At 37.0% G+C, this 13,057-nt stretch overlaps 1 protein-coding gene across 1 annotated transcript in view; it reads right to left on the bottom strand.

Annotated features, from left to right (window-relative positions):
* Window positions 1-6,698: 6,698 nt before the first annotated feature.
* Window positions 6,699-13,057, bottom strand: part of ADGRG7 (adhesion G protein-coupled receptor G7) — a 75,464-nt gene continuing 69,105 nt past the window's right edge. Inside the window, 1 exon segment of the mRNA XM_036849696.1 lies at window positions 6,699-6,960. Coding sequence (XP_036705591.1) covers window positions 6,699-6,960 — 262 coding nt within the window.

Raw genomic sequence — 13,057 nt, forward strand, 5'->3', positions numbered from 1 at the left:
CATTACAAAGGTAGAGCCTAGGCTTATGCCCAGAGAGGCAAATGTCTTGCTTCAAGTCACATAACTTGTAGCTGGGACCACAACTCCCAGTCCAGAATGCTGCCCTAGTCTGCTATTACTTGGTAAGTACTATGGCAAAATAATCAATCTTCTTTTTTGTTATTGCAAAGGTCCAGAAGGTCTCAATTGTTATATCATGATTTCATAATAGCTTATATCAAAGTTCAGCAAATTATCAGTGTCATACTTCCACGTGTAACAAAACTCTACTGGAAGAAGATAAGAATTGGACTATAGTTCCCTGGGAAATATAGTTTTTAAGAGATAACAGCATTAGATCATACCGCTCTGCTTTGCTTTTATTTTTTTGTTCTTCCTCTTCTTTGTTAAAATAGAGGGCTAACATATCAAGCAATGGGATTTTTCAGAAACATGGTCAGTAGCTTGCAAAAAGGATTTATGACCTATTTCTACTTTTTGAAACAATTCAAAAATCAGGACTTTAAATACTAACTCCCATATATTGCTATTGAGAGTATAAAATGGCAAAACTACTTTGGAAAACTGTTTGGCAGTTTCCTATATAGTTAAATATACACTTACTCTACGACTCAGCAATTACACTATACTAGATATTTCAAGAGAAAACATATCCACACAAAGACTTGTAGAAGAACGGTTACATCAGTTTTATTCATGGTTTTCAAAACCTGGAAATGACCAAATGTCCCTCAACTAGTGAACACATAAACAAAACATGATCTATCCAAACAACTGAATTCTACTCAGCAATGAAAAGCAAACCACTGATACAAACAACATAGATGAATCTCAAAAACAATATGCTGAATGAAAGAAGCCAGACTCGAAAGAGGATATGGTCCCATTTACATGGCAATCTAGAACAGGCAAAACTGATACATGGGGCTTCCCTGGTGGCGCAGTGGTTGAGAATCTGCCTGCCAATGCAGGGGACACGGGTTCGAACCCTGGTCTGGGAAGATCCCACATGCCGCGGAGCAACTAGGCCCGTGAGCCACAATTACTGAGCCTGCACGTCTGGAGCCTGTGCTCTGCAACAGGAGAGGCCGCGATAGTGAGAGGCCCGCGCACCGCGATGAAGAGTGGCCCCCACTTGCCGCAACTAGAGAAAGCCCTTGCACAGAAACGAAGACCCAACACAGCCATAAATAAATAAATAAATAAAATTTAAAAAAAAAAGAAACCAGTGGCCGAACTCAGTGTCAGCTCGTTAAAAAAAAAAAAAAAAAAAACTGATACATGGTGGTGGAAAGCAGATCAGTGGTTGCCTGGAGCTGGGACAGGTGAAGGGTTTAACTGGGACGGGGTGCATTACAGGGTGAAGGATATGTTCTTAATCTTGTTTAGGATAGTTTCACAGGTGTACACATTTGTTAAAACTCATCTAATTATACACTTAAAATGGGTGCATTTTGTTGCATATAAATTATATGGCAATGAAGTTAATTTTAAAAGTAAAAAAAAAGAAGCAAACAAAACAAAATTAAGTCCAATAACCAAAATTAAGGAAAATCACTCCAACATTTAAAAAAAAAAAACAACAGTCTTCAGTGACCCACTTATGAGACTGAAGATTCCTATGCTGCATTGAGTCTCTTTGTATATACATAGCATTGTATAACTTTGAGGTAACATTGAGCATTACACATGACTGTCTACACTGAGCAAACCAGCAGGTATGGTTGTGAACATAAGCGTTTCCAAATGTGATTGCTTTTTTGTTCATTCAAAGTAGTTTGCCCTCTCATTTGGTAATATACTCAGGTGGACATTTTCACAAAAACTTATCAATACCAATTTCAAGTAGTGTTGGAATAATTGTGTTTTTCCCAAGAAGTGTGTGTTTGTTTGTTTGCAGTTTAATTGTTAAGAGGTATGTGACTTGTGTGATCATATTTCCCTATTTATGGTGGGTGTTAGGAAGCTTATGTTCTAATCTGTGGGTCACTCCTAGCAAAAATACAAGCTCATATGACATGTTCCTTGCATACTAATCACATACCTCTCGTCTTACTTTTTGCTCCTATGATTATTTTCTCTTCCTCCTGATTTCCTTACTTAGTTTTTCAGCAACTTTTACATTTTTTTCAAATACACATTTTAAGAGGTTACCTATATGTAAATGAAGTAATACAGATGATGCGTATGTAACATTTGAATCTCTCTGAGGTTTTTGTGTGTGTGAACAAATACTTGCTAATCTTCTCCAAGATTTAGTGTTTTATTTTTAAGAAAAGGTGGATGGACACAAAGAGACAGAAAGCATGTTTAAGAGGAAAAAAATAACCTTGTCATGGAACCCCACCCAACTGCTGTACGATATAATATAGGGTGAGAGATGGCAAGGGTCTGTCATATGTGATTCCTTTGGCCTCGGTTGGCATATTTATGCCCCTGTTCTTCATTTTAGAAGATTTTACATAATCCCTAAGATATTCCTTAACACAAAACGAAAAAATACTCTGCCTGTATGAAGACATTTAAACTCAAGAAATGCTAAATGCTCCATAAATCTTTTGGATATTTTGAATCAAATGCAGAGTGAACATTTCATTATATTAAAAAGAAAGGAAAACAGGGACTTCCCTGGTAGAGCAGTGGTTAAGAATCCGCCTGCCAATGCAGGGGACACAGGTTTGATCCCTGGTCCAGGAAGATCCCACATGCTGCGGAGCAACTAAGCCCATGCGCCACAACTACTGAGCCTGCTCTCTAGAGCCCACGTGCCTCAACTACTGAGCCCGTGTGCCACAACTACTGAAGCCCACACGCCTAGAGCCGGTGCTCTGCAACAAAAGAAGCCACCTCAATGAGAAGCCTGCACACCGCAACTAGAGAAAGCCGGCGCGCAGCAACAAAGACCCGACGCAGCCAAAAATAAATAAATAAATAAATAAATAAATAAATAAATAAATAAATAAATAAATAAATAATTTTATAAAAAGGAAAGCAATAAACTGAGGAAAAATATTGTCACTAAATGTAATAGTTAACGGGCTAATAACCATAATAGAAAAGAATTCATACAAATTTATGAGAAAAAAATAACAGTTCAATTGATAAATGGACAATGCATATAAATAATTTAAAAAATAAAATACCAAAGTAAACAGTATACAAAAACCTGCTTATGGTAACTCCAAATGTTGGTGACACTATAAATTAGTGTAATGTTGTCAAGACAATATAGTAATATATACAAGGAACCTAAACAAATGTTCATTTATCTGCACGAAATAATTTAAAAGAAAGGAAAAAAACTATATGTACCAGTTTATTAATCATATGTCACTACAATATTAAAAATTGAAATGATCTAGACATCCAATAACAGAACAACTTAGTAACTTATGCTATATTATGCAATCAATTATTATAAGAACTGGGAAATTGTAACCAAAAATCAGAATAAAATTTCATTTACTAAGATTAATTATTTAAATTCTTATGTGTTCAAACAAAGAGTATAAGGGAACATGGAAAAACAGACATTATTGATAGGTCAGGGAATTATGGATTTTTCTTTTTTGAAAAAGATAATTTATAAATATCTTCTAAAATTGCCCTAACACGGCTAGTACAATGTTTTAAAAATGTGACCAGGAAGGCTTTTCCTCTCTTAGTAACTGGCCCCTCCCCCTATAGCCCCATGTTTCCCACCCCACCCCCGGGGATGGAACCAATCCTGGTGGCTCTGTCTTGGACCTCATCTGAGGAGCCAGGTACTGAAGATCCCAGGGTAACGTTAAGGAGGTTCCACAGGGCTAGAGAGCTCCAGTGGTTGACAGGCTGGCATGATCTAGTCGGCACTTTTAGCCCAGGTTTCCCAAGCACTGGCAAAGAATGCCAAGCTCTTCTGAATGAGGCAATGACAAACTGATAGCAATGAGCTTGAGAATGATCTCCCTTTGTTGGTATCATAAAAAAAGAGGCAACGTGAACTTCAATATGGAACGGGTAAGAGAAAAAGCAATCCAGACTCTGACAATTAAGCTCTGAACTGTTAAGACCCAGGAAAGGAAACCCAAAGGTTAGGATGGTTGTTCCCTGAAGAAACGACATGTTCTGCCACAACCGAAAAGGATATAGGGGTACTGTTATCACACACAATATATCAGAAACAGGCAACGCTGGCCCCATGTAATATCATGAAAACCAGTTCTGCGGTACTCTAGGTCTTCCTTTCCCGAAGTTTTCTTTTTAAGTAAAATCACCCTTCAGCTCCTAGAGTCCCTGTCTTTGCTCCTCAACTTCAAAGGCACCAAAAAATTTCTTGCTTTCCTTACCCACCCCATTCAAACCCTGCTCAGACAAGGATCTAACAGGCTTATTCAGAGGCAGGGAACTGATTGATGAGCCTGCAAGCAGTTGTTTTCCCATGAGGCACTTGTATTTTGTCAGGAGATATAGTGGAAACGCCCCCACGTTTTGCTGCCAGCATCCCATCCTTGGTATAACTGTCCACTCTCCACGCCAGGATATCCTATCAAACAGGTCATCCCCTATCCCTCCACTTCACAGTGAGCATGTGACTCAGGCTGGATCAATATTCCCTGGACACAGTGCCTGTGGGCGCATGACTCATCAAGGTGTACCAGTTCTTTGGTCCTTTCTTCTCGCTGCCCCTGCTTTGCTCTGTATCAGAAGGGACTGAGCCCCACGGGTTCCTGGCTCAACTGGCTTCTGGCTGGCTGCGGCCCATGGGAGACACTGATGGGAAGTTGCAGGGCAGGAGGAAGGGGATGCCAATGGCCAGTGTCCAACCATGAAAACCCAATATGAGGATGAAGCCAAACACAGAAGAACAAAGAGCCAGCAAACAGGGAGAGAAGAAGAGAATCCTGACACATTCTTTGAATTCATTTCATTTGAACTCTAGACCTAAAGTTAGTGTTATCATATATTTTGTGTCCCGAACCAGGACGCTCAAGAGTAAAAGGGGCTGCTGGTAATACTTGAATCAGGACAACAGGCATAAACTGGGACCGGCTCAGGCAAACCAGAACGTAGTCACCCTACCTAAAACCGACTCAGCCCTTGCACTTCACAATGAATTGAACCATTAAACTCTCTTTGACTCTTAACCTAATCTGACTTGGATCTCTATCACTAAACTAAAAGATTCCAGACCAGAGCATGAGGTAAAGGCTTAAATCAAGAGAATTATTTCCAAGAGGTAGGATTTCAGGGTTGGCAGGGGAATAGCAATGTCCACCTGACTTAGCTTCCACAGTATGTGTGTGGAGCTTGTACATTTATGGTAGAGCCATTCCAGGAACAAACATTATGTGAAATTTTGGTTGCTATACCCCCCAAAGTGCTGAAAAAAGTACAAAGAAAACTAAAACCACGAAGGGAACACAAATATTTCACCCTCAGGCTAAATGTGTCTCTTTGGTGATTTTTTTTTTCACATTTAAAGTGGCCTTTACTTAAGGTTTATTTTAATCTGAATATAAATTCCAGGACATAGAGTAAGTCAACCACATCTTGTAATTTTCCCAAAGTCAAGCCCTTATCTAGGGATGGCACTATAACACCACTAAAAACACTAACCTCTGAGAATTGCTTTACTTCTATATTCTCTTCCTTTTACTTTTTTCCATTATCCTGTAAGGTCTCAATTATACTACAGATGAAATATGCTCTTGGCTCGCCTAGAAATCCAACAGTCATTTACAACCATTTCTATAAAAAAAAACACATGTTCTTCAGAGAGTGGTAAGAAGAGTATGACACAGCTCACATGACATTTGTTAGTCCCTTAGTTCAGTGCACTCACAGCAGCTGCCTAGTTTATGACAAAACAGAACACAGCAATTCAAAGACTCTATCTCCTAAGTCCAGTGGGAGTGCTCCCCAAACCAGTGGAGGTCATTTTTTATTTAGGAAGCCATTAATAATTTAAGTGTTTGAAACTCCATGAGCGGCTTGATCTTTTAAAAGCCATAAGGGGTGATTGTGACTAACTTTTCATTTTTTGAGCCTCACTGTCATTTCATCAATAAAAGGGTAGATGTATCAAGAACCAGAAGGAAATATTCAGAGGCTTCAGCAATGAGCTAATTTTTCTCTGTCTCACTTCCCATTTCTCATGTAGTCAATTCCTCTGGTCATAAAATATGCTTTTTTAACAGAAAAAAAAATACACTTTCCAGAGGTTAAATTGGTGCAAAATTCTTAATTGGAAATAAGAGTATAAGCACATACAAATTTAAAATATTCACAGATCAAAAGTATGATACATACAAGCTACTCCCTTCAGTGTTCACCAAGAGTCATTTTGTTCTGGAGGGTAAATTTTTCTCCTCATGTCCTTTTTAGTAAACAGTAACAGAATTTTTTAGGTTCTATATTTTTATCAAACTTTGTCACATAGACTTTATGATGTATGGAGCAATGATAATCTTGAATTATCTTGAAAGCTGAGTGGCATTCTTCACTTCATTGGAGTAAGAATCTACTGAATAACAGAAAAACTACCAAATCCACTATCCCTGATGATAATAAACAACAGGTTTTACCTGATTCTTAACCTTAAGCAAAATACACTGAGGGAGACTTTGAGAAGACTGGGTAATAAAGGAAGGAAATAGAAAAAGTGAAACACATGAGTTGAATAAAAAGAGGACCACAAAAGGTAACAGTTTTACTGTCTAGATGCCTAGGTTTTCTTGGTCACTTTCAGACGATGCCATTTCCTTGGTAAGTATAGATGGCTCCAGCAGCCAAAAGCGTTCATTTAGGGCTGGTAATGACCTGAGCATGTTATACATCCTTACACAAAGCCTCAGTGAGGTCATTGATGGCAGCGCTTTCACTCTCCCAGCAGTTAACGACAATGACTTCAACACTTCGGAAGCTTTACTCTGAAAGATTTTTGTTCTGACAATGTGGAGGATAAAAGTTTGCAATCCCAGGCAGACAGAATAAAAGTTTAATATTAGATAAGTCTTGAGATACAGAATGAGGGAAGAAATTGTATTTCACCCTGCCACCCACCCTTCTTCATGTACAGGAACCTGAGTTTACCAGTCAGCAGCTGCTGTGTACTTTTTTGTCTAAGAGGGTTAGGGCAATATTCTTCTCATATCTGAAGTGCTATACGTAAGTAGTAGAGTTAAGAGACCTGAGTTCAGGTCCCCATTTGCCACATGTTGGCTGTGCAACTGACAGGCTTTTTTTCATCCTGACACCAACCAATTCTGACACCAACTGGGTGTCCTACAATTTAATTCAATTCTGACACTAACTACTCAAGAGTTCGTGTCAGACCCTACAGGTGAAGGGCTCAGTCCCACAAGACTGCCCTCACTAGTGGTGCCAGTAACAAGTATTAGGTCCCCGAGCTATCCACACTTCTGTCCAACGTGCCTATTGCCTCCCCACTTCAGGTTTGATAATTTGCTGGAAAGACTCCCAGAACTCACTCAGGAAAGAGTTTTACTTACTATTACTTGTTTATTATAAAGGATACAACTCAGGAACAGCCAAACAGAAGAGATTACAGTGCAAGAGCATGGAGTTTCCATGCCCTCTCTGAGAGTGTTACCCTCCCAGCACTTTAATCTGTTCACCAACATGCAAGCTCTCCAAACCCCTTCTTTTAGGGGTTTTTATAAAGGTTTCATTACATAGTTGTGATTGATTAAATCATTAGCTGTTGGTAAATGACTTGATATCCAACCCCTCTCCCATTCCTGGAGATTGTGGAGTGGGCTAGAAGTTCCAAGCTTCTAATCAAGCCTTGGTCTTTCTGGTGACCGACCAGCCTCCATACTGAAGCAATCTGGGGGCCTCAGCGACTGGTCATCTTATTAGCATGCAAAAAACACTCATCACTCCAGGGAGTCCAAGGATTAAAAGAACTGTGTGCCAGGAACTGAGGACAAAGACCAAATATTAATCTTTTCGTATACCACAGTAACTTTGCTCTTTTTCTGATGTCTATGATCTTCGATTTCCTAATAGGGCAGATTGACTATGGGTTACCTAATTCTTCTTACAGTTCTAACATTCTATGATTCTACATTTCTTGGAGTTTTGGTAAAATAACTAGAAGTTTGGTATATTTAAGGACAAAAAAAATTTTTAAGCACTTCTATTCATTGCTTTTCTGTACATTACATATGAAGACCAGATGTGCACAAGTAATTAACCCACAAAAGACTGAACACTATTTTTTATACATTTTTTAAATGTATAGAACCACTTATTGCAGTCCTATTAATACCAGACACTTGCTTTTCCTTCAATCGTCATCATTTAATCCTTCTCATTTAGTCCTAGTATCAACCCTATAAAATAAGCTTTATTACCCCATGTTACAGATAAGGAAACTACAGCTCAGATAAATTAAGTAACTTGCCTAAAATTACCCAACCAGTAATCAGTAGAGTCTGGAATTAAACTATATGTTTGGCTCCAAAACTCCTCTATCCAATACACTACTCTGTCTCTTGCTTGTAACTGTAATAGAAAGATCATGTAACGTGTATTATAGCATCTAAAAGAACCCTGATAATTCCTCATTAATATCCTTTGTGGAAAAACAGATTAAGTAATATCTGCAGTTGAGAGTATTGTGCCAATCTTCATTTCTTGATTTTGACAATGTTATACAAATCTTATTGGGGAAAGCTGGGCAAAGAGTACATGGGAACTCTGTACTATCTTTGCAACTTCTTGTGTAAGACTATTTCAAAATGAAAAAGTTATTTTAAAAAAAATCCATGGATGTCTCCCAGATTGGCATCTATTAGGCCCCAAGCCTTAAAAGGATTATATCTAGAATCATATCCTATGAATACCGTTACAGACTTCTGGTGCTATGGTTCGATAACTCTGAGAGTTTGACTAATAAAATCAATACATATTGCAAGGGATAGACTAGTTCTTTGGCCAAAAGCAGGAAGATTAACTTGATTACGGTATCTACTCCCCTGAAGAAGGCCTTGACGACATAAGGAAGTTTTCAATGGGACATGGGTTTCAGGAGGACAAAAGTGGCTACTGGCCATCCTGATTGTTCAAGAGAGAGAAATTGTTTTGGAGACATGAAAAATCTGGTCCCTAGAGAAGCATTCTCTTTGTGAAGTACACTATTTCACCTGGATTTTCCAAACTTTAAACTCTAAGGTAAAGATAAGACTGGATAGAATTTCTAGTTGTACAATAATTAGGAAAAAACCTAGACCATGGAGAATCCACAAAGCTACCATCCTGAGGGACTCTGTCTGAATGGACTCCCAATATTTCCGTGCTCCCTAAAATCCCAAAGATGTTATCTGAAAAGACAAACCCTATGGGTCAAACTAATTCTCACTAGCACAAAGATCAAACTATATCTTTTAAGTAGTATCTGTAGCACTTAGTAAATGTTTATTAGAATTATAGATTATTCTAAATCTAGAAGGAGCCTTCCAGGTGAACTAAGCTAGTTGTTCCTATTCTTTAGTATACATAACAATCACCTGAAGATTCCTAGCTCTTAGCCCACAGGTTTTGACTGAGTTGGTAAGGGGGGAGGCCCAGGAATCAGCATTTTAACACATTATGTAAATTCTGATGTAGGCAATATTCAAGCTCACTTTGTAAAGCACTGTGTTAATGTTAACAGCCCCCCTTCATTTTATATTTTACATGCCTCACTCAGAAAGGATATGTGACTTTCCTAAAATCATATGAATAATTCATTGTAGAGCTGGAAGACAGCTTAAATCTCCTGCCTTTTAGTCCAGTACTCCTGCCACATAGCCACCTTCTATTTTGCCATAAAGTATTAACATTTTGTAACAAGCCTCTATTTTGTAATATGCCTCTCCAGTGCATGGAGGAGAGAATATCCTTGCCTAGACCTTCTTTTAGATACTTTTCTAAATTACTGGTCATTCTAGGTGACAAATCCATGACTCAGCTGGCAATCCCAGACTAATCTTACACTACTTATTGCCCTTCTGGGGAGTTTCCATTGGGTGTTGCAAACAGTAAAGGTCTGCCTTATATCCATTCAAATTTGGTGGCAGGCACACATCTATTGTTTAATGGAGTTATTCTCAAAAAGCACTGGAGAGGGCTGCCTAGGATAGAGGGTAAGATCCTACACACATTAAACCTGGTGGTAGCAATTCAGATAGTCAAGCAGCTCCCCACACTACACTCTACAGGCTCTCCATCATTGTGGTCAAGCCAAAATGACTTAATGCCCTCCCCAATGATTTCCGTTTTGTATCAGACTTCCCTCCTCAGTGATACTTGACCAGAGCCAGAAACAACCAACACTGAGACAATCATCAAATGCTATAGTTTTTTCACAAAATATTAGAGAAGTATAGCTCATCCCAGTATCAAACTAGATGTTATCTACTGTGAAAGATACACACAAGTATGTTTCTTACACTAGAAAACTGATAATCTAGTTGAGGAGATGAGACTTGTACCCATAAAAAGTTAATTTTTGAGTACAAGGAAAAAAGGGACAAATGAACTTACAAAACTACAATAATTCTATTGTATTTGATAACAAATTTATTTATTTAATTCATAGTTGAATTAATAAATCTAGAATTAAAAACCATCATTTTAAGGACTTCCCTGGCAGTCCAGTGGTTAAGAGTGTGGTTCCAATGCAGGGGGTGAGGGTTTGATCCCTGGTCGGGGAACAAGATCCCACATTCCACGTAGTAAGCCCAATAAATAAATAAATAAATACCTTCATTTTAAGGGATTAAAGCCTATAAGTGAATAATCTATGTGGATTGTACCAATGTCACTTTCCTGGGTTTTATTTATTTTTGTTTTTTGGAGGAAAATGTCTTTCTTTTATTTTTATTTATTTACTTTTTTTGCTGTTATAATTTTTTTAATAGACCTATTATAGTTATATAAGGTGTTATCACTGGAAGAGCTGGGTGAAATCTACATAGGAACTCTCTGTACTATTTTTATAACTTCTTATGAGTTCAAAATTATTTCAAAAAATATTCTTATGGGTGATATAAGAGTGGGAACAACCAAAAAAAAAAAACTTCTGACCTTTCTCAGCCTTTTTTCCACAACATAAAATCTCGTTAAATTTATAGAATTTCAGTGAAAGAAAGATAATTGCCAAGAATTAAATGCCAAGCTAATCTGGGATTCATGCGCCATGGTACCTAAAGAAAAATTATTGGCTAGGAAAGTCCTCATTAATATTTACTAACTATCTCTTAAACAATTACTCCAAAATATGCTATCATTAATGAGAAATTCATTAAAATTAAGAAGTCAAAATAACATGACAATCTAATAAAGAAGACTGGCAAAAGGCATTGAAACTATTTAAGTATAAGAAAATGCAGTTAGTACTATTATCAAACAAAATCCAACTATTATAAATATTTCTTGAAAGAAAATAATGTAGACAGTATAATTTAACAACAATAATTGTATGATAAATTTTAAATTTTACCAATAAAACCAGGAGACAAGAAGCAGCTAAACTGTGTTCATTTTACTATCTTTAAAAGGGAGGAATCCTATATATAAAATAGATAACTAATAAGGACCTACTGTATAGCACAGGGAACTCTACTCAATATTCTGTAATAACCTATATGTAAAGAATCTAAAAAAGAATGACTATATGTATATATATAACTGATTCACTTTGCTGTACACCTGAAACTAACACAACATTGTAAATCAACTTTATTCCAATTTTTTTAAAAAGGGGAGGAATCAATACATATTGTTTTACTTTGGAAGTTGACAATTGTATCTTATAAATTGTATTAATGTTTAATAAACAAAAATAATAATGGGATGAAAATGTTCTAATTGGAGAAGGTTAAATAAAAGAAAATATAATTTATATAGCACAACATATAAAACAAAGGAAGAAATCATGGATACATGTAAAAAAAGAAAATAAGATGACAGAATAAGATCAAACATACCAGTTTTGATAACCAATATTTAGCTATATAGATAAAAGTTTAACTTTTTAAATAAAATAGAAAAACAATGTGAAAATGATTTTAAAAACACAATCTGGGAACTTCCCTGGTGGCTAAGTGGTTAAGAATCCACCTGCCAATGCAGGGGACACAGGTTCGAGCCCTGGTCCGGGAATATCCCATGTGCCGCGAAGCAACTAAGCCCGCGCACTACAACTACTGAGCCTGAGCTCTAGAGCCCGCCAGCCACAACTACTGAGCCCATGTGCCACAGCTACTGAAGCCTGTGCGCCTAGAGCCCATGCTCTGCAACAAGAGAAGCCACCACAATAGGAAGCCCACACACCACAATGAAGAGTAGCCCCTGCTCACCACAACTAGAGAAAGCCCGTGTGCAGCAACAAAGACCCAACACAGAGAAAAATAAATAAATAAATAAATAAAATCTATAAAAAAAATACAATCTAAATATATGGGATCTAAAAAAAGGTAAGTCAAAAACAAAGTGACACAGAAAGGATATGATGAAAGAACTAACATAGATTAGATAAGATCACATAAAAACAAATTAGAAGTTGCTACATTAATATATGGAAAATTAGATTTCAAGATAAAATAGGACTGAGAGTGACTTGTTATATTGATGAAAGTTATCATGCACCAGAAATATACAACATCCATGAATTTTTAGAAACATGATAATACAGCATTAATTTGTATAAAGACAAACATTTAAACATAAGAAAAACTGGTAGAAAAGTGTAAAAGGGAATTTTACATGCCTTTCTCTGGCTTTGATGAACAAGTTAAATAAGGTAAATAAACAAGGTAAATAAGATTTTACAAAAGATAACTTGAAAACTATATCCCCTTGAAAAAGTACATATGTGACATATAAAAATATTGTCAGAAGATAATCTCAGTAAATATTGGAAAATTTTTTATAGTAATAACAATCTATGTAGAATTTTAGGAATTATCCCTTTGCTTTCAGGGTTAGAGGTCTGGAGCTTAAGAAGCAAGCTCTCACTAAGGAGTATCTTTTCTTGCCTCATGTAGGTGGTCCAGTGATCACATTT

Source organism: Balaenoptera musculus, chromosome 4 (genome assembly GCF_009873245.2).
Source record: "Balaenoptera musculus isolate JJ_BM4_2016_0621 chromosome 4, mBalMus1.pri.v3, whole genome shotgun sequence".
NCBI lineage: Eukaryota > Metazoa > Chordata > Mammalia > Artiodactyla > Balaenopteridae > Balaenoptera > Balaenoptera musculus.